Source organism: Branchiostoma floridae, chromosome 18 (genome assembly GCF_000003815.2).
Source record: "Branchiostoma floridae strain S238N-H82 chromosome 18, Bfl_VNyyK, whole genome shotgun sequence".
Lineage (NCBI taxonomy): Eukaryota > Metazoa > Chordata > Leptocardii > Amphioxiformes > Branchiostomatidae > Branchiostoma > Branchiostoma floridae.
In genome coordinates this window covers 16229363-16252342 of record NC_049996.1, presented here as the reverse complement: position 1 = coordinate 16252342, position 22980 = coordinate 16229363, and the positions used below count along the sequence as shown (strand labels likewise).

Sequence of the window (22980 nt, the reverse complement as noted above, 5' to 3'; positions counted from 1 at the left end):
GGTTGATTTCAGTTTCTATTTTGCATGCATCAAAATGGGCACAATGTTTAGGGCTGTCAGCTTGTAAATCTGAAATTTTCTGAAATAGACAGGGAATAAGATACTGTAAATGCATTTAAGTTTGCGGGGATTTAATTTCGCGGTTGCGGGAAAAATGACCTTTCACTGTGGTTTTAGGTTCGCGGTAGCACCATGCACTGTAGTCTCTTACTGCCATGGAAAAATGTTCAAGGTAGTTTTAATTTCGCGGGGAAGCGACCACCGCGACAACCGCGAACATTAAGCCACCACGAAAGTTTCTGCATTTACAGTATTAAAATGTTCCGACATATTTCTGCCACATTTCCCCCTGTATAAGTGCTGTGCTGACAGGTCGTCGTTAGCGTTTACTGTGCTTTACTCGTTAGTGCTCAGTTCTAATTAGGTTGTCACTGACAATGTCAGCCATGATGCAGACGGATGATTGATTGACAGTCTGTTGTTAGCGTTAACTGTTCTGATTTCCCAGCAGAGTCGTCTGTCAAACTGTACGTACATTTATGATATACCAGTGCTGATGAACACCCATAACAACTGTGCATTAAGATGACTATACATCAGGGCTCTAGCCAGCTCGAAATTTTTTTCCGTCAGCCAATTCCCATTGTCGCGAAAACACTATTCCAGGGGTTAGAGAGACTGAACTGAGACCTTGAAAAACAGGTTTTAATGAGATTATTGTATGCGAAAAGGCACCGACACACATTGTCAACAATCATAACAATAGCAAAACAAACAGTGTGTGTGGCTTTTACGACCTTGGACGGCGTCCCCAAGCCGCCTGTAGCTTCCACCAAGGAGCTTTTATCAGATTTTTGTTCGTCAATGTTGACGGATTGGTTTTAAAATTTTTCCGTCACACGCAGCAAATTTCCGTCAGATGACGGAAAAACGGACGCTGGCTAGAGCCCTGCTATACATGATTGTATTATATGTGAACACTGGATATAGGGACATACATTTGTATGTGTACTAGTCTGTGTAACGCAAACTCCGCTATCCGGAGCTTATAGCCTCTAGTACGGGCCTAAGAAGCGCGATTAAATCAGGCTATACATGCACGGGACTACTTTATGTTCACGGTAGCAAAATTTCGCGGTGTGAGAAAAAATTAAGTGTTAACGGCACTCTATGTTCGCGGTGGCGGCGGTTCACCAAAAGAAAGTCGGCCTGTTTCGGCCGTGATTTGATGACAGCGCACGGAACGCAACAGGGCCAATGACCCCTGATATGTCGCAATCACATTTGCCGCATAGGCTGACGGGATACCCACGCCAAACACAAGCGACGCGGGCGCCATTTTGAAATATTTTCGGCGTGAAAGACGGCGCTAAGTTTTAAACTTTCAGCGTAATTTGTGGACACAAATTGTACACAAATTGTACACAAGAAGGTGAAGAGTTTATCTCTCCGATATTTACTGTAGTTCCAACTCAGAATTATGAAACGAACGTCTTTTTTTCGGCATGTAAGCGGAGTTTTGTTTGCCACGTTTCTAGTCGTAAAAATTTCCCCGCTATTATTGTTGTGAATCTTAGTTGCTGTAATTCCATAGCCATTACTTGTATTTGTAAAGACCGGTACTACTCAGTTTTATTTTTTGTTCTGTTTTTAACTTGTAGAAATCTAGTTAAACGATGATAATGTACTAAGTAGATTGTTATCGCAGCCATGTCACGGCGTGTACGTAAGTTTTGTTAGTAAACAAAGCCGATATGTTTCTTTTTCCTCCGGTCGCCGGTGGCACATTTCTATACAATAATGACTCCCTGTATCGTATATGTGTTGAATCAACTTTTATTTTTACAACATACTGGTATTTCAGTAAATTCGCTGGTTTATTTGTACTCATCACCTGAAATTCCGCGACTTTGTTGAAAATTCCTTTGTCTAACGCTTGGCTTGGGTACCGCCATTTTGTAACATTTTTTTTATGTATCGCTAGCTGTAGTTGTACAAATATACGAGTCATTTTTTGTACTAGTACTAGTACTTTCAGTGATGATCCTGTAGTAATTCCTTGCTTGAATAGCACTGTAGTAGTTTTTTAGTTTGTAAATGTACACATGCTGCCTGCTAGCGGCGATGTAAACAAAATAGCGGTTTATGTTATCGTAACGTAAACATGAACATAAGTAAAAGAAATGACACAATTTTGTGCTTGTAGAATAAATGTTTTATTTCTTGAGGAGAATTTGTGTTTGAGTTGTTATTGTGGCGATCGTTGCGTGTTGAAAGTGTGTTGTGTGAATGGATAAGACATTCGTAACGTACTAGTAAGTACTAGTTCTAAGTACTTGGATGGTAGCGGAGAAGGGGGAGGGGGGCGAAAGACGAATGATTTTTTAACGGCAATGATAACTTCGCGGCACAGACGTCACCGTGAAAACCGTGAACATAAAGTTACCGTTAATAAAACAGGAATTACAGTATTTTTTTTTAATCTGTCACTGCAAGATTGCATCATTTGGTCGTTGGTAACGTCTCCGGTCCTAATTCCGACCTATGTTCTACACGAACGCACACTTGTTTTGTAAATGTGTACTTGACACTTAACCATTGTGAGTTGAGCTTTCATCTTGTACTGTACATATAACCGTGATTAAAGCTTGACAGGCGTGTATTTTTCTCAAGTGATGCGCTTTGCGTCGGAGCATTACATCTCGCGGAAGCTACAGATGGTTTTAGGTTCATTTGCATGTGGAACGTTCCATCGCAAAAATGTGTGCCATAATCCCGAACTATGCAACTACAGTGTGATTTATGGACATAGTCAAGCATTTAAAACACCGAAACTGCCATTGAAATACTTGATAACTATATTTCTGTCGAAAACAGAGCTCAGTCTTTTCATTCCGCCAACAGTTGCGGCGCGATTTAATCCAAAATGGTATCGACGGCGTGTTGTTGTTTACATGGTGGAGGTCACATGACTTCAAATCATGTGGTCGATAAAAATGGCGGACTCGAAGATGCGTGAAAAATCGCACGTCGTGTTAGCTCCGATTATCAAGCAAGAAATACACTATCATGACATAGGTGTAGCTTGTTGTAAAGTTTAACTATCACTGTTTATACATGAGGCGTCATGCAGTGATGTTAAGTATTCTACACTGAATAATTCCGCCGTGTTGAAGGCCATGTTCGTACGCTGTTCGCTCGTCAACTCTCGCCAGAGCGGTAAAATCCAAGCAAATTTTCAAGCATTGGTTGTTGGTACTTTCGAACTTAAACAAATGTTTTTACCGTGTGGTATTCAAGAGAGTAACTTAGTCAACTGTCACGGCCCATATCATGAGGGGCACTCATGCGTATCGCAGCACTGCTCGTTTTTCCAACTAGTTCGGGATTAGGGATAGGTCGGAATTAGGACCGGAGACGTTAGATTTTTGCTTTTGATAATTATCCAAAACATGAGATATTTCTCCTCCTAAATCTACATGATATTGTAAAAAGACTAGTAGTAGGAGCCCAAGCCCAGGGTTTGATCCAGTTTGGTGATAACAGTCGCAGGTAGGGAAGTCTGTGTGACTGGTGACTTGTGTGTACAGTCAGCTTTCAATTTCAGCTTGCTATAGCTAGGATTTGTAAGAAACTTGACATTGAAGAGGATAGGAAGTAAGAGGGTGGTGTTGTTTAGCACCTTTTGCTTTAATCCAATGATTTTGTTCCCTAAAAGAGTTAACCCGCAGGTGATTTTTTATGAGATTATTGTCCAATGCCAGTTATGAAATAGGAATTTTTGTATTAATAGTTTTATGGTCATGTAAGAATTCATAAAGCCACATCCTGTTGTCAAGCATAGTTTTTGATTTTATACTAGGCAGGTTTTGTATTTTCTTGCCTTTCTTGATAGTATAATATAATGGATGATCTTCAGGGATCGCTCATTGACCTTAACCTCCATCGACCTGAATATTTATAGCGCCTATCATCAGTATTGATGGGCTATTAATAAACATTGCCTCGGAAGCTCAGCACATGGTTTTTTCATAGCCTTTGTCATTTTTTTTTGTACCTGGATTGATGTTGGTATGTACATGTACAGTTTTGGTGTGCTCAGCTCAGTGCTGTTTAACTTTAAGTATATTACACATAGGAAGGAATATCACAAGTTTGAAGGTGTCAAATTGGTGCTTATGGAAGAATTACTGTTTTTCTATAAAGTTATAAATTGCCATAAATTGCCCATCGGTTCAGATCCAGCTACCGCTCACTTGACTTGCACACTACTGGAGAGTTTTGCAGTGCTTGGGACGGGATTTAAAAACTGTTTTTACAGTCTCATGAATAGGAATAAATACTTCGGCTTGTTTGTGAGTGTTCGGATAACCTTTAATGGTTAAAGTTTCTGAATAGCGATATTTTGCATATTTCTTAGGCTCACTGTCATCTTGAGGAACAGAAGCTCGAGCCTGTTTGCGATTGTTTAAGTGATGTATTGGCTCATTATAAGGGTTTGTAATAGAGATTTTTTGCGTATTTTCCAGGCTCACGACCGTCTAGAGGAACAGAAGCTCGAGCCTGTTCGCGAGGAGAACCTGAAGCTCGTTGACGACATCGTGACGGACTTGAACCCTGTCATCGCCGGGAGCAACGACGCTGCGGAACTCTCTGGCCTGCTCAACGAGCCACACTTCAAGGTCGGATATCAGGATTTTATTGCTAACTGTGCTTTATACCACAATGGTCTACTTCTTTGGTTCCCGGCTAGTTGAAGTATAAAGTAGAGATTTAGCTATGGAGCGAAGATGAAAATAGAGTTAGTAGGAAAAAATATATTCACTCTCTGAAACTCTGGACCCACAGGTACAGACTTTCACATCTGATTCCTCAAGTTTGACTTTTTTTCCAGCTATTTGTTTATTTGTTGTTGTTGTTGTTTACAGGCTCTGCTGGAGGCTCACGACGCGGTCGCAGCCAAGTCGTACGAGACCCCTCCACCGTCCCCGGTCCAGCTCTCGTCCCCGCCGCCTCCTGCGTACAACGGCATGGCGCCCGGCGACGCCATCCGCATGGTCGGCATCCGCAAGTCCGAGGGGGAGCCTCTAGGGGTCACGCTCAAGGTCGAGAACGGAGAACTGGTCATCGCTAGGATCATGCACGGCGGCATGATTGACAGGCAAGGTGGGTGGTGTTTGTTTGTTTATTTGTTTGTTCATTTGTGTTAGTGCTGACATTATGAATGAAGATTGAATAAAGCCAACACATAGAAGGATAGGGACTTACTGTAACCCAAAACTTTCAGCTAGCTGGATCAGTCTAATGCTACTTCTGAAATGTGACATTTAAGCCAAAGTGCCAAAGTCTAGATTCAGATTTCTTTGTAAGAGTAGTGGGGGAGGCAGTGTACAACATTGAACATAGATGGGGTGTGACACAGGATACCTGGTACTTATGACCAGTTGCTGCAGTTGTGCATGTGTCTCGAACATCACATACCAGTAGCAAAAGATGGATCCATTGCAAGTACTGTAAATGCTTTTAAGTTCGCAGGGATTCAATCTTGTGGTAGTTGGAAAAGGGGCTCTTTTTCGCGGTGGTTTTGAGGTCGCTGTAACACTATAGACTGCAGTCTAATACCATAATAGAAAAATGTTTGCGGTGGTCACTGCGAAAACCGCAAACATTTCTGTATTAACAGTAACTCCCAATTCTTGTTATGAAAGTGTTGTTGTCATAAAATTCACTATTCATTCATAATGTTTTGTTTGTTTGCTTGCTTGTTTGCTTGATAGTGGAAGCTGCTATGTTCATTGGTCACACTGTTAGAAGTGTAGATTTGCTTTTTTTAGTGATCCCTTGTAAAGCAGTGCTGGCATTATATTTGGACAAATTTTGTCCTTGCAGGCATCGGCAGCAGTTATTTTGATGGTTGGTTCTTTATTTTTGTTTTTATTTATTTGATCATCAAATCATCTGCCGAGCCCCTACAGCAATTTGTTTGATTTTCAAGGGGTCCAGAAATCATGGAAAATGATAACTTTAATTGAATTATGTTCAGAAATAAATGGAATCATAATGGGGAAGAATGATGCAACATGAGTATTATTAGAAAATCAGATCATCCAATCAGAGTGGTCATCTAAAATCCAGTTTGAATCTACAATCTCGAGTTGTTAATTTGCTTCTTAGACGTTCTTTTAGCACTGTAGTTTAGTACTGTATTCCATTCCGTTTCTACGTCATGATGACAGTCCAGGGTGCAAAATTTAGTTTGGGGGATAAGACTATTAAGAGCATTGGTGTATTTAACACTAAGTAAAATCTAGGTAGACTGGAAATTTTGGATGCGTGACATAAAATAAAGTGGAACATCAGAAAAATAAAACAAAGTCAAGAAGTTACTGCCTGTCTCCAGAGCTTCAATCTTAAATAATAGGTAACGTCAAAAGATTTTTAAAAAAGATATGATACAGGTGTTTTTTTCTGACACCTGAAAATGTCCATAATAGTTTGACTATTCCTTTGCAAATGTTACCCTACACAAATATGTATGTGCAGTGGTTCCACCCACAGTCAAACTCAAAAAGTATCTGCACAGCTCCAATTTTTGGTGCACGAAAGGCAACAAGCACATTAGCATTTTCAGCCCTCCAGCTCACGCCCTCCGCACACACCTAATTCCTTCCCCCTGGTGTAAGTTGAAATAAACACCCTGTTCCCCCCCAGGCAGCTACTTATTGGGGATCTCCCCCCTATCCCATATGAAATACGCCCCTGTGCCCCCCCAAGTGTGCAACATGTTATGGACCCCCCTTGCAGACCCCCCCATGCCATGTGAAATACCGGTAACCCCCTGTGTGCCCCCCCAGGTCTACTCCACGTTGGTGACATCATCAAGGAGATTAACGGCAAAGACGTCTCTAACAGCCCCGAGGCGCTGCAGGATTACTTAAAGAACGCCACCGGCAGCATCACGCTGAAGATCCTCCCCAGCTACCAGGAGAACCTGCCCGCCACTCAGGTACGTGTCTTAGGTATGAAGGTGTGTGTCCTATGTTCGTGGGTACATGTCTTAGGTATGCAGATACATGTCGTAAGTATAGAATGAAGGATTGTGTCTGAAGCACATATGTTAAGGAATATAACTCCAGGTGTGACTGATCCCAAACAATGGTAAAGATAGCCATAGGTACAGGTTAAATAGATAAATGAAATGAAATGCAGTGGGTTGTTATCCACTGTGTCTAGGGCCTGGTATTGGCAGGTGGAACCCATTCCTCTCCTTCCACCACCTTTTACCTCCACAACCAAAGTCAGGTACCCATTTTACACCTGGGTGAATTGAGGATAAATTTGTGAGGTTCCTTTCCCAGTTTCTAGCCAAGAGTCAAACCCATGATCTCTCAGTAATGTGTCTGCTCAGCCATCCAATGCCAAAGTAGAAGGGTTGCCATCCCTTGCCCTCACCTGCAAGTTCATAATATGACTTAGATAAATCTCTTGTTCCCCCAGGTGTATGTGAAGACCCACTTTGACTACGACCCAGCCAAGGACAACCTGATCCCCTGTAAGGAGGCCGGACTCGCCTTCCAGAAGGGAGACGTTCTCCAGATCGTCAACCAAGACGACACCAACTGGTGGCAGGTACGTCTCGAGAAGTCAAACATTTCAAGAATATTTCCTTGAATGATTTCCTTAAGTTAAAGGATAACTCGATACCATATTCATTTAAAGATTCTGTATTGAGAACCAAGACAGAAAATCACAGACAGTTTGGTAATCATCTGTCACCTGCCTCATGGCAACACTTGGTGTGACAAAATACCGGTCAGTATTGCCCTGAAGAAGCTGACAGACAGTTACTGAACTGTTGGCTGATATTGCATTGTGTAATTCTGTCATCAGATTCTCTTGACACCTTCACAATTTCATGTGTCACAAAAATCTTACTGGGACAATTTTATCGAAAATTTCAATCAATTTCAATGTTGGAATGTTAGAAAAAAGAGATGCCAGCAAAACCTTAGTTACCTATTTTGTCGATTTTCTTGCTTTTCCATTTTGCTCCTTTCTGTATCATCAATCTGCAGCTGCAATGATCAAAATATTTGTAACTCTTCTGCACCTAATGTGGGATCTGAAATGTGCAGCAGGATTGTGTTGGGAAATGTGTGAGCTGTTTATTCCAGGCATGTGGCTGATTTGAATGAAACAGCAACCAAGACCTTCTTACTATCTATTAAAAAGATTATTCATTTGTCTTAGCATGAAAGTTCATCTGTGTTGGTAGAATACATTATAGAGGAAATTGCTAAACTTTACTTCCAACACGGAAAAATATAGGGACTTACCCTCTAAATTTTCGGCCGAACTCCATTGGCCTTGTTCACAGAATGACCCTATCTCCAGCAGTGACGTCAGGAACACACCACTTTTGCAGGAGGGGGTCATAAGTATCAGAAAGTATTAGAGCCCACCGGCCCATGCTCAACAGAGACGGGCGGCATAGACTTTCTGATACTTATGACAATCTTTCTGTGCTGGAAGTAAAGTTTAGCAATTTCCTCTATAATTTTTCATTTCTATTAACCTCTTTTATACTAACCTCCATTTTACATCAAGAAAAGTTTTGTCAGCGTTTGATATCAACCCTGCCAATGGTTTGTCTGGCATGTAGAGTTTGGATGTCGGCATGTTTACAAGATTCGACTAACTCACTCATTTGGTTCTACAGTCTGCCTGATGAATGGGGGAATGCTTTTCTTTCTAACAGTACAGAGTGCGGCACTGTCTTGCAAGTTGTGACCACAAGTGGAATTCCCACTAACTGCTGGTTTCTAACTTTGCTCACACCACCCTATATGCGGTTGTGTACCGGTTTGTTGCAGGCGCGGCTCCTCGACCATACCATTACGGCAGGGCTGGTTCCGAGCCAGACTCTAGAGGAGCGAAGGAAAGCGTACGTGCACCAGGAACCCGTCAGGAAGAAGTGGTACAAACGTACGCACTTCCGCAAACTCACCGGGCATGTTTTTAAAAATCTTTCACAGGCTCAAGACATCACTGCGGAAATTCAGCCTTTTTTCAGGGCTGCGAGTTCAGAAAGGGGCATGGATGTCAACAAGCCTTATCCAGCATTCTTTATGCCTTATACCACATTTTTCAGAAAGACTTTAAACAAAACCAAAAACAGTCAAACCTACCCAAGAAGACCACTTAGGAGTGGTCTATGTGGACAGGTATTCACTACTTAATGCCTGTGTCAATGTGGAAAATTTTCTATTGGACCACAAAAAGTGGTACAGTGGCCAGGATTGGTGGTCCTTATGTAGAGGTGATCAGTTGTGCAGGTTTGACTTGCTGGAAAATAGTTATGCATAGCATATTTCATGAAGTAAAAGAAAAGAAAATGTTCAGAGAAAATTTTTCGAAATCTGTTTCCTGTTCAGAAATGGTCCAGGCATAAAACATGTTGGATGAAGGCATTACAGAAAAACTTGTCAGACAAATATATTGCCATTACTCTGTCTGATTGGTCAGCTTTTCAGCCAATCAGGCAGCTTCTCTCTCTCAAGGAAGGTGGGTGTGAATGTCTCGAGTCCTGTGATTGGTTCACCGTTATGAAAGCATGTTTGTGATTGGTTCGTTCCAGGCGGCAAACGCGGAGAATAACGGCCCGGCGGGCCTGATTCCTAGCCAGGTGCTCGAGGAAAGGAGGAAGGCCTTCGTGAAGCCGGAATATGACTACGTCGAGCGCCCTAGTGGTATTCGTAAGTTCCTCCCGTCAGGAAATGTAACGATGCAACAAACATGGACAAAACAGAAGCACAAACAGGAACTGATTTTACAAAGTTCATTCCAGATTCCAAAATCTTCTTTATTTGGAATAAACAGTTTAAGATAAAGAAAATCATTATATTTCTGAGGAATTTCAAGAGGTGAAAAATTTTGATTCCAGTATTCAGCTTGTTTTAGATTCTAAATTGTCAACTTGTTAATTTTGAAAGAAAAATGGGTACATCAAATGTATTATCAAACATGTTCTTACTTTGACTAGATGGATTATAACATTTAGGTTTTGAAGCAAATTGGCAAATTTTCAGTCACGTTTATTTTTACAAGATATAGAAGATTTTATGCTTAAAAATTGTTTGGGCTTTAGTGACTTGGAAATTAAAAGAAGTTCCTGTTTCTGTCATTTTTGTTTTCCATCCATCTTTGGTGCAACTTGTCCTCTGCATGATTTCCCTACTAACACCCCTTGGCTCAGAATGGAACCTTCCTGTTCTTGGTACAGCCACTGTTAGTCAGGACTGTACCATGTGCAGTGGAGGTAGGGAATGTGCCAATTGAGCATATAGCATGACTAGGAAAGTTAATAACAAAAATGACAGAGAAAATTTTAATACAGGAAAATCGTAGGCATGTTTTTTTGGCTTGCTGACCTGTTCACTAACAAAACATCACTTGTTTGCCATAAATTAATGGCATTCTTTGCAGACAGAAATAGAGGATTGCAACACAAAATGCAAGGAAGTATTGCATAACTGTTACTTGAGCTGTACTTGTTTTGTGCAGAACTTTGACTTCTAAGACTTGTGTATTGTCGACTGCTTCAAAGAAAGACTGAAATGTTGAAGTTTGGATTGCAAACTAGCCTGTTTGTTTTTCGGCATGTTGTTCAGTTTACATGAATGAAAAGATTTCACGGCAAGCTGAACTCAACCTTGCAAACATTCCTAAATAAGTGGTGAAAACGGAAGAAATAAAAAAAAATTGCCTGAGTGAATGCAGAAGCCCCAGATTGGCCACTGGAGCATTAACTGCAACATTGGTGTTTTGTGGGAAAAAAAGAATAAAGGGCATCTTGACTGATCATGATGCTAGAACTCCATGCTATGTTTAGATTGAACAATATCTGCTGTAATGCTGGTGATGGTTAACTACTATCTGAGGACACTGTGTACATTTCTTGATGTTTTGTAGACTAGGGTGAAAAATCTATGATTTCTCCAATCAAACAAATTTCTAACAAAAATGTTCAAAAATCGAGAACAAGTCGTATTCCAGTGTTTGATTAGCAATGATTCTTTGTCAATCAATCAATCAATCAATCAATCAATCAATCAATCACAAATTGTTCCAAGAGAACAACAAAAATATTGTTGCGCTCTAGCCTGTGTTGTAATTATTATGATTATTTATTATTGTTTTTTTTTATGTTGGGCAATACAAGAGCTAGTCACATGAAGGGGGGGATTGGTGGCTCTTAATGCTATAGGCAAGTCTGCAGACACTCACGTAGTGATGCCTGTAGTCTAGGTCTCCAGTCATCTATGTAGGCACTTCATATGAACCAAACTATGAGATATTTGCACCATGGACCAACTGGAATCTGACCAAAATGTTTGCCCAGAAATGGACATATTTTGTACCTGGTTGTTCCACTAATGTCTGGTTCTTATGAAATGCCTACAGACGACTGACCATCAAGTAACAGTCATTTTTCTATGTGCATGGTGATTTTTATTAGATAGCTAATTGTGGATTGAAATGAAGTAACATTGGGGCCAAGTTTTGCAAAGGTGTGAAAGGGGTTATCCAGGATTCCAGCTTTGTTGTGATAAACCGTTATGACAAAAATCACTAGTTCAACCATTTTGTTCAAGCAGGCTCTGAAGTTTGAACCAAATCTGCAAACTTCTTATGAAAAACTTCACAGACATAAATTCACAGATTGAAGTTCCTACCAACCCCTTACACAGCCTTCTCAGCCATACTCATGATACAATCAAACCTTATCCCCCCCCCCCTCCACAGTTGGGTGTGGTCCTCTGGCCAAGCAGAAGAAGAAGAAGATGATGTACCTGTCTGACAAGAACGCAGGTGAGACGGACTTCAAGGCTTCCTAGGTCTTAGTGTTGTCTAGTGAAAGTGTGTTGAACTTCATTTCTTAGTGAAAGTGTGTTCCTCTCCAGTAAAAGTATTTTTATGATGGAACCTTTGGCAAATTGCAGTAAAATTGAATCATTGTTCATATGGTGAACAGTCTGTGTCTAAAATTTAATTTAGTACTATTTGTGAAGAAAGGATATTTTGTGATTATCGTTATCTTTAGCTCAAAACTCTGGTATCTTTGATGATTTGATCACCTCCAATGTCATTAATGAGTTAAATTAATTAACTCCGATCTAGGAGGAGGTTTCCAAGATGCCACTGTTCCAAGAAATTAACAAGACTAATAAAGACGAGTTGATTTATCATCTATAATCACCCTGTTTGTTCAGAGTTTGACCGACATGAGCTGCCCATCTACGAGGAGGTCGCCAAGATGCCTCCGTTCCAGCGCAAGACACTGATTCTGATCGGAGCCCAGGGCGTCGGCCGGCGCAGCCTCAAGAACCGCCTCATTCTCAGCGACCACGAGCGCTTCGGAACCACCATGCCCCGTACGTACCCAGCATGCACCGCTCCACCCAGCATGCCCTGTAACTCTTGTAGTATTTGTCACATATTTGAATAATGAAATAACTCTTCTTGTGTTAATGACAGACATTATGTTAGATGATGATTACAACCTGTATACCAAGTTAAGTAGATAGTTCAGCAGGTTTGATTGCAGGTATTCTTCCACCCTGCACACTTTGGTAATGGTTGTTAAGTACTAGGTGTTGGATTTTTGTATTTGTGATAAGAGATTTCTACTCCATCTACTCTCCTCTCTACAGTGCTAGTGAGGGATGTAGATGGGAAGTTTTGTGTACACTATGTGGAGTCATGTATGTACAGTTGTGTTACATTTGTATATGTGCAGCCCCAACATTTGTGACAATCACACATCACAACACAGAATCTGAGTAACGTGATAGTGTTGTGGAGAGCAGAGTTTTAAAGTTAAACACCATCTCTGACTTCTCGACTCTGCATGGACAGCTTGTACCGTTTGTATGCTTTTGCAAGCAATCAAAACCATTGCTGCATGATGTGCAAAAACCATGTCATGGCTGCATGGAATCTGTCAAAACCATGTCATTGCTGCATGAAATGTCTCAAAACCATACCATTGCTGCTGCAGAAAACCATGCCTCCATTGCTGCAGAAAATTTGGCAAAAAGAAGTGAAAATAATGTAACAAAGAAAAGATTTGGTGCTGGAGAAAATATAAAGATGGCTCAGCTGATTAAAGTGTGTTTTCTCCTTAGATGCTTCTCGGCCCCTCCCAGGAACCAGCGAAGGTCAATCGCATGAAGGTCATTTGTCTAGTCTACAGGGGTTTGTCTTGGGTCATGTTCTGAACGACGGTCAAGACGGAAGACATTCAATTTCCAAAATCTTATTTTGAAGAAGATTATCGTTTTTCATGGAAAATAAAAAAAGACTTTTCAGTAATTTGTTTCAGAAAAATATATATAATTTGCTGCTTCTGCATAACTTTCTAATTAGTCTGACAGAAATTCCTCTCAGAGGAAGTTCAAACAAGAAATGGGGAAAAAAATTTTTATCACTTTTTTTATTCCTTAAAAAAAAGAAGAAACAAACCCACCCCAATACCAACCCCTGTTGTCACCCAAAACTAAGCCAATCATCAAAATCAAATGTTTCAATTTGCAAACGATCAAACCAGCTACTAATTAGCAAAAATAATTAATCATGATCATCCACTTCCAACAACCAGTTCAACAATCTACCAATTTTTGTTACTTTTTGTTTGCAATGATTTGACAGTTGCTCTGGTTTCCCTTGATTGCCCTGTGATGTCATAAAATCAGTGTGCTGTGATTGGTTAGCTCTGATTGCTGCTTAGCAACATGTCTGTCTCCTTAGTTACTTTCTCTACATTTTTGTTATTGATCACAAAATTACTTTATAGAGTAGAAAGTTGTACCGTAGATTAGAATGTCTGTTTTCCTTTTTTTCTGTATCTATACATGTTTCTAGGATACATGTGTACATTCTTCTTTCGTCCTGTTTTGCTCCTTCTGATGTCTTGTCGTACAATACACCTTTCACTACATTTTTATCTTGCCACAATCACCTGGAAGACAATGCCACAATGTAGTAAACAATGCTCAACTGTAGCGATGAGAATGTGCCTTTCTCACAGTGAAGATGTTGCCAAGGAATTTGCTACAATTCTTCATAAGGCATTGTGACAAAAGGATTGCCACAACTTGTCCTTTTTCTTCCTAGTGAAATCTTTAAGCTGTTGGCTGAAATTGAAGATGCTGTTAAATGTGTGCTACATCACTCACTCACTCACGGCCCGTAACCTCAGTGGTCGTAGGGGCTCCATTTATTGTTTATTAACTCCTTTTGTTGTTGACAACTTTTCACAGTCTGCAACATGTACTAGTAATAATTACACATAGCACGTGGACACATAATATACAACATAACATAAACTTGTCATTCACATATCATTAAAAACAATGCATGTGCCTTATCAAAATTATCAAATACCTCATGTACCATTCGCCAAAAATAGTTACTCAAGCAACTGGATATGGTTTTGGAAACATACCATTAGCTGAACTTCGCATGTGTTTCACTAGCTGCTGTCTAAACATCTTGGATGTGCTCACAGTTTGTAAGTCACGTGCTAGTTGGTACCATTCGATGTTGCTCTACATGTGAAAGATTTCTATTTGTCTTTGGTTTCTCAGTTCTAAAGTTTTTCTGCGTTGCATGTCTCGTATGTCAGCTGTGCTGCATGGTTAGATACCAGATGTAGTTTACAGCACAATGATGATGGTTTTGGAGAGGAGTAAGTGTCATTATCTAAGACTGCTGCGATGGAGTGGGTTGTTTATTTTCACTGGTGTAGAAACACAGTGTTAAACACAGATTGTTATCTGTTGTGGGTTATAGTTTTCTACATTGTCAAGTAGTTCAGGGCCTTTTTTTCTCATTGGTTGAGAAGAACTCAGATGAACCAATCAGTATGTCCGTAATGGAAGTGTTACGTACTAATGTTGTTAGTAATGAGTCTTTTCTCCCATTGGCTAACTGGCGTATCTTGTTCATGTTTTAGAGGACAGTTTTCCAACCAATCAGCATCTCCGTAACAAGTGAATTCCTGTGTATCGTAGGTTCTTGTATCTCATTTGACAACTGCAAGGAGCTGGTTGCCTCGGTAATTTGGATGACCTCGACGTGTCTTGCGCCAGTCGATTTGCGGATGAAACTGACAGCGCCGCTAGATACCGTGGTCGAAAATCAGGACGGTAACGGAAAAAACACGAAAATCAGCGATGCAGAAATTGACTTTTTTACTTTTATTTGCATGGAAACTTCTTGTAAGGCATGCAAAGTCTAAAGGCTTAAAAGCAGAAATGGAATTTTTTTATATATGAAGTTATGAAGTTTTGACTTACTTTGTCATCTTTCTTTTTGTTAAAAATCAACAAATCGTTTTCATTAGAATTACAGTGCAACAACGTTTCTTCAAGGGATTTTTATTTTGACTTATTTTGTTGTAACTCGTTTTGTTGTATGTTTCGAGTTTACAAGACGGTTTCCAGAATGGCATCGTAATCTCTACTGTTGTCTCCCCATGGAGTCATTTGTCGCTTTCAAGTCGTTTCTTTGTAGCGATCCTGAGAGAGCTTTGAGATATGTCTCTGAATTCAGATTGTTTTCACTGTGGTGTTTTGCTCTGTATCAAACTTTGACATCTTCATGGAAGGTCTTACATGTACATTTTGTAACTGCTCTCAAGAATTGATGTGCTTCTTAGTGGTGTCTTCTCTAGGTTCAGTTCAGTCTCGTTTTGGGTCTTAATCCTCGTCACGTCTTAGTGGATGGTTAGTTGAGGCTTTTTGGATTGAAATGTCCTTTTGCCATGGTGCCAGGCATTCTGTGGTAAAAACACCTCAGTCTGCCTTCCCCAGTTAGTCCCAATCTAGACACAGTTTTTACCGATATCTGTGGAGATGTCAGGAGGGATCTGGAACGTTGGGGGTGGGACACCCGTGGCGCTTGCAGTCATAAACAGCTATATAGCCTAATGAGCCCTAATATGCTAATGAGACCTCCAGAAGTCTACACGCATGCGGAAGTTGTCAGGGACCCCTGCCAAGCTATCGGGCGAATGCTCCAGACCTGTCGGTGAGAGGTTGTCAGTTCGCAGATATCGGGAAAAACTGTGTCTAGATCGTGCCTTAGTCCTGCTTTGTCGGTTTTCTTTCTCCTTTTATGTACCTTTCATAAAACACAATTCCTCATCTGTTGGCAAAGAAGACGGAAGAGGGTACTTCTTCTGTCTGTCTGTCTGTCTGTCCTTCAGTTAGTCCGTCCATCTGTCAGCTCCAGAACCATGTAAGGCCTGCTGTTTCTCCGCTAACTCTGCCCTTACCTTCCAGAATTTTGTCTGTTGCACCATGTGAAGGTAATGAAGATGGGAAGGGATACTACTTTTGTCTGTCTGTCTGTCCATCCGTTTGTCTCTCTGCTCCAGAACCATGTTAGATCTCTTGATTCTCCGCTAACTCTGCCCCTACCTTCCAGACATGTCCCAAGGAAGGCAAAGAAGACGAGAAGACATACTTCTTCTGTGTGTCCATCGTCTGTCTGCCCCAGAGGCATGTCAGGTCCATAGTTTCTCTACTAACCATGTCCAACCCTCCTGAAGATGTATCCTGCTTGCCACGTGAAGACGAGGAAGACTGGAAGATGTTCTACTTGTTTGTTTGTTTGTCCGTTATCTGCTCCAGATCCATGTTGTTTGTTGTTTCTCCGCTAACTTGCCATTGTGCCGCGTGAACGGAAAGAAGACGGAAGGGGGTACTTCTTTTATCTGTCTGTCCGTCCGTCTGTCTGTGTGTGTTCTCTAGAACCATATTAGGTCTGTTGTTTCTCCAGTAACCCTGTTTGTCCCTCCAGTAGACACATCCCTCTTACCTCGTGAATCCGAGAAGGACTGGAAGCGGTACTACTTCTGTCTGTCTGCCTGCTCCTGACAACTGTTCATGTAAAGTAAAATCTGTTGTTTCTCTGCTAACTTTGCCCTTCCCTTTCAGACACATCCCGCGCCCCCCGTGAAGGCGAGGAGGACGGCAAAGGTTACTACTTTGCGGACAAGACTGCGATGCAGCAAGACATCCGCGACCACAAGTACCTGGAGTCCGGCGAGTACGAGGGAAACCTGTACGGCACGAAACTCGACTCTGTACGCAACGTCATGCGCTCAGGCAAGATGTGCATCCTGGACGTCAACCCGCAGGTCAGTAGAGTCACTGAACCCGGGTGACCTTGGGTCATTGGGGTCATTAAACTTTGGTAACCTGGGTGGTGTGGGGGTCACTGAACTTTGGAAACCTGTACGGCACGAAACTCGACTCCGTATGCAACGTCATGCGCTCCGGCGAGATGTGCATCCTGGACGTCAACCCGCAGGTCAGTAGGGCAACAAACTCAAGTAACCTGGGGTCGTTGGGGTCACTGTACTCTGGTTACCTGGGGTCATTGGGGTCACTGAACTCTGGTAAACTGGGTGGAATGGGGTCACTAAACCTAGGTAACCTGGGGTCAAATGGGTTACTCTAGTAGCATGGGGGTCACTGAACTTTGTTAACCTGTCGTAATGGGGGTTACTGAAATCTGGTAACCTGGCGTCATGGGGGTCACTGAACTCTGGTAACCCAGTGACGCTAAATGCTTGTAGCCTGCATGGGAGTCATGTGGCAAGTTGTATTTGGTTTCAAAAGCACTGCTTATCATCTGGTCTTTTGTCAGTAAAGAGAAGTTACTGATATTCTTTTCATCCTTGACCATGTTTGAATCTCTCCTTTCCCCTCTCCAGGCACTGAAGGTCTTGAAGACGCCGGAGTGCATGCCTTAAAAAATCAATTCTCCACGGATATAAGCTAGGGTTAGGTTTTAGATTCTTAGGCTTTGTTTCAGTCTATATCCTTCAGTCATACATAAGAATCATATTGGAAAAGTGTTCCAGTATGCAATGACGTCTGAAACTTGCCTCCCCTCCAGGCGCTGAAAGTCTTGAAGACACCAGAGTTCATGCCGTTCGTCGTCTTCATCGCGGCGCCGACCGTGGAGACGCTTAAGGAGATGCACGAGCAGGCGCGGGCCGAGGGGGCGACCACCAAAACTCTCACGGTAATAAACAAACAAACAAACAAACATGCAGAGGGGGCGACCACCAAAACTCTCACGGTAATAAACAAACAAACAAACAAACAAACAAACATGCATGTACAGGCACGAGCCGAGGGTAATAAACAAACAAACATACAAACAAGCATGCCGAGGGGGCGACCACCAAAACTCTCACGGTAATAAACAAACAAACAAACAAGCATACCGAGGGGGCGACCACCAAAACTCTCACGGTAATAAACAAACAAACAAACAAACAAGCATGCCGAGGGGGCGACCACCAAAACTCTCACGGTAATAAACAAACAAACAAACAAACAAACAAACATAGAAGCATGCTTATGCTTATGGAGCGGGCTATTAATTATGAAAACTGTCATGATAGCAATGTTGGGATGTGAATTTTGAGATAAATGCTGTATAAAAGAAATTGTGTCATGTTGACCCAGGTACATGTACTGTCCCAGCTACTTTGAATGTTGAATGGATGATGAGATAGGAATGATAGGAACAATAGAACTGCCAAACTGGCCTGCTGATAACACGACTGGGGTTTTCATGTAGCATGAGCGCCTCCTTGTGTTTGTCTGGGGTACTGCACCTATCCATGTTGACTGTTGGATGGATGATGATTTGATGACAGCTGTGCAACTGGCCTTTGACAATACAAACTGTTTTTCATTTTGTACATTTTTCTCGACAGAGTGTTTCATGTAGCATGTGCATCTCCTTGTGTAAGCAGGTGGTACTGCAGATGTTCATGTTTATACTGAATGAATGATATTACATGTAATATTTGTGTATTGCTGTGCAACTGTCTTTCTGTCCTCATCAACTCCTACAACTCCACATGTAGCATGAGCACCTCCTTGTGCTTGTATTGTAGGCGGTACTGCATATGTCCATGTTTGAAGAATAAATCATTATGACTGATACAAAAGTCAGAGATGTGCAACTGGCCTGATAACATAACTTTTTCCCACACCCTTACCTAATGTAACATGAGCGCCACCTAGTGTTCAACTACAGTACTGCATCTAACCATGCACTGTTTTAACCCTTGATATGACGGACACTAGATTTAGCCTTTGTTGTTGGACATGTGTATCTATATGTAAACTCTCTCTAGCCCCATCCAACCAAAAGAGCTACCGAGTTTACATTTGAGGGACGGAGGGAAGAAAAGAGCCAGGAAAAGGAGATAGCCCCTGTGGCTAAACTGAAGAAGGTCTGATGTCTGTAGATGTTTTGGGTCATTTTATTTTTTACTTTTCCCAGGATTTCTGATTTATTTTATATTGCTAGTACTTAACATGAGACTTGAATTGATGTTCTTATGTCACATGCCCTGTATACATTATCCCAACCATTTGACCCTTGTCCTTTGCCATTTGACCCTTGCCCTTTGCCATCTGACCTCCCCATCAGGCACTGACGGTGGACAGAGAGGGTTCAGAAGAGACGGTCGGATATTTCTGTTTCATTGTTGTTTCCTTTTGTCGACTCTGATTGCAAGTTTCTTGTCCTGTTACTCTACATTTTATGCCGTTTATTACTGTCATGATTTTGCTGATATTGCTTGAAATGTCTCCAATCTACGTTTCTGTTTGATTGTGTCTCATGTATGTTTCTGCTCAATTGTCTCCTATGTAAATTTCTGTGTCCAGTTTGTTCAATGTTGTTTTCCTTTGTTGAACTTCTACATTTAATAGGATGAAGGATCAGCGCTAATGAAAAGGGTAAAAATGTCTTTCTGCTGTCTTAAATACATGTATTATTTATTAGATATTGTCCAAAGTATAAATGTATGTCTTTTGTGTTGCTCTTTCTCTGATTCCATTTTATAACTTCATTTCTTTTTTGACCAACCTAATATTTATTCCGCTTTCACATGTTGTCCTCTACCTTCTTGTGCCCTTGACAACCATACACATGACCTACCCTTTGACCCCTGACCTTAGGCCCACCTGGAGATCTCACAGGACAGACAGAGTTTTATGGAGAGGAAAAAACAGGTGCAGAAATTTTGGGTGTTTCAGCCGTTGCCATGGCAAATTGATGCAATCTGTAGTTTCATACTGGAATAGCATGTTTTAACATGTGATTGATGAAAATATCCAAAGTGGCAAATCAAGAAAAGAATTTGGGAGCATGCCAGTATCTTGTTAAGAGCATGTACTTGGCACGCTCTCTTGTGTGTCAGTTTTTACAGTGTTTTCCCATTATGGCTGAACTGGCATTAGAGAAACTTTTACTAAAAGCCAGTCGAATAGTTATCATCTCAAAGTTAATGGAATTATGGTGGTGGTACATTAACGAATGCTTCATCCCAGTCTCTAACAAAAATAAACGCCAGAGTAGATATTTTTCTTGGATGATTTTCCTAGTCTGACTTAAGCATTTCTCACACTTGCCTTGCATTGAGCTGTTGGGTCACGAGTAGTATACTGTGTCCCTTGTGAATCCACTCTAGGAGGAGGACGAGGGAAACAATCACGAAGAGGAGAAAACCATGGGAAATCTCATACACAGGGTCGGTCAATATAGCAATCAATCAATCAATCAATCAATCAAATTGTCATGATATCCTGTCAACTCTCCTGTGTTTTTTTACATATTTAATTATTTTTCTCCCTTGTCTATTACTGTTCTTTCTTTGTCAAAAATATATGTTCTGTGTACTTAATCAAAGAGAAATTTTCATACTGATGTAGATGTTCACCAGAGGGCATTTGATTCTTGCATCATTAAAGACATTTTTAGTGGAAACCTGACAGTTTCTGAAGTCCGAAATTTTCTTTTCTTTTTACCTTTTCTTTGTTTCCAGGCTCAGAAGGAAATTAATGAGGATCGACAGTCGTTCATTGAGAAAAAGGTTCTTGGTTATTTCCTTAGGTTTTAGTGCCTTTCTTAGATTTTTATCCTTCTGTTTTTTATTTCAACTTCTTTTTTCAAATTCACTCATCTCTCTATCTCTGAGCTCAAGCTGTAATGCTTACATTATGATGACCTTTGACCTGGGCCCTTAAGACTTTGCGACTCCATTGAGAGATGTTGGTATGACTTGAAGATGTCTTAAGAAGGTTTTTATCCCCAGGAAAAGGAAGGAACACCTGTTCCTGATAAGGGGGAACCTTCCAACCTCATCCAGAGGGTGGGTCCGGCAACGTCTTCTTTTTTCTTCTCTTTCTTCTTTCGTTTTGTCATTAAAAAAAGTGATGCCTTCATTTTTCTATCTGTACTTCAATTGTAAGCAGATTCCTTTGTGTTTTCTGTACAATTTTGTTGACGCGTCCACTTCTGTATGATTTTGCTGTCTTCTGTACAAAATTGTTGTCTGTACGATTTTGTTGTCCACTTCCGTGTGATTTTTTTTCCACTTTTGCATGATTTTGTTGTCCATTTTCTACTTCCTTGGCCTCCACTGCATGGACAGTAGAACAGTTAAGTCCTGTTCTGAGCGTTAAAGTGGGTAAGCTGTAATTTGTACCGTTTCCCCTTCTCAGGCGAGAATGGAGCGTCAGCAATCCGTCAGCTCACACAGGGTAAAAACCACACGGGGCTCCTGTGATTTTCTGTTTGTCTTGTTTGTTTTATTTGTCAACCGTGGATCCTGTCTGATCCTTTGTCTGAATCTTTTAGTTTTACACTGAACGAATTCCACCACAGTTATGAACATATTGTTGTTCTTGTTTTGTTTTTCTCACAACCCCACACATAACCTTGGAATCACACATAACCTTGGAATCATACATAACTTTGGAATCTTACATGACCTTGGAGTCTTGCATGACCTTGAAATATTATATGACCTTGGGATATTATATGACCTTGGAATATGATATGACCTTGGAATATGATATGACCTTGGAATATTATATGACCTGGGAATCCCATGTAACACTGCCTCCAACTCTCTCATTCCCACAATTCCCTGCTCCCATACCTGGACAAATCTGTGATCCACAATCCTTCCCAACATGCCCCATTACTGGTGACCCATCATGCACCACTACCCACGATGTACCAGGATTCCAACCAGGGGGAAGCCGCTGGCGATGTGGGTTATCTTATGAATATATCAATATCGCTGGTAATGAGTTTGTATGGCTGTAATATCTCTCCTATTATAACCCTCCTTCTCAATGAGTCTGATTTCTGCTTTATGTGGATGAAGGATAGACATCCAGGTAACAAGATGCGCCAACTAGCAAACACTCAAGCAACTGGTTATGATTTTGGAAACAACCTTTCAAATAACTTGTGTTATCTTTCATTAGTGACACCAGTGATTTCTGCTTTGTTTTCTGCCATATTTATGTAGTTTTTTTACTGTCTTGTTGCTGCTTAAATCTGCTTATCAGCTCTTATTCACTTTTTCTGCTTGATAACATGACATCATCCAACTGCCTACAGAAACACCCTAAAGTCAAGGTAAATCTGAACACAACTCACAGAAACATCTGCCTAACTCGTGGTTTTATGGCAACTTTTTTCTTTGTTGATTTTGCCTATTTCCATTGATCAGCTGCGTTCGTTTTAGCAGATCACAAATAAACATTAAATCTGAGCACAACTCACGAAAACATCTCACTACAGAACTCTTTCCCTTTTCTTCTTTCTTTGTTGATTTTGATTGCTTATTTCCATCAGTGATGTTCGTTTCAACATATCACAAATGAACATTACCTTTGTCATTTCTGTGCACCCCCTCCAACATTGTCCCCTCCATTGTTGACCCCCAACCCTTGACCCCTAGGCCGTCACCACGGCTACAGAGACCCGGGCCCAGCCCATCCCCTTGGTACGTCATGATGTCATCTTGCTCTGCATACTCTCAGCTGTGTTCATGTTTCCAGCTTCGTTTTTCTCTTCCCTGAA

General features: G+C 41.1%; 1 protein-coding gene across 5 annotated transcripts in view; it reads left to right on the top strand.

The window, feature by feature from the left end:
• LOC118405359 (MAGUK p55 subfamily member 6-like) overlaps positions 1–22980 on the top strand; it is a 35902-nt gene that overhangs the window by 9472 nt on the left and 3450 nt on the right. For 2 of the 5 annotated variants that reach the window (XM_035804816.1, XM_035804814.1), the window contains 9 exons: positions 4530–4682; positions 4929–5166; positions 6855–7006; positions 7498–7629; positions 9638–9749; positions 11806–11871; positions 12273–12434; positions 17004–17206; positions 17971–18099. In XM_035804816.1, coding sequence (XP_035660709.1) covers positions 4530–4682; positions 4929–5166; positions 6855–7006; positions 7498–7629; positions 9638–9749; positions 11806–11871; positions 12273–12434; positions 17004–17206; positions 17971–18099 — 1347 coding nt within the window. Of the gene's footprint in view, positions 1–4529; positions 4683–4928; positions 5167–6854; positions 7007–7497; positions 7630–9637; positions 9756–11805; positions 11872–12272; positions 12435–13187; positions 13221–17003; positions 17207–17970; positions 18100–22980 lie in introns of all 5 variants that reach the window. The other 3 variants (XM_035804815.1, XM_035804813.1, XM_035804812.1) reach the window with 2 other exon arrangements.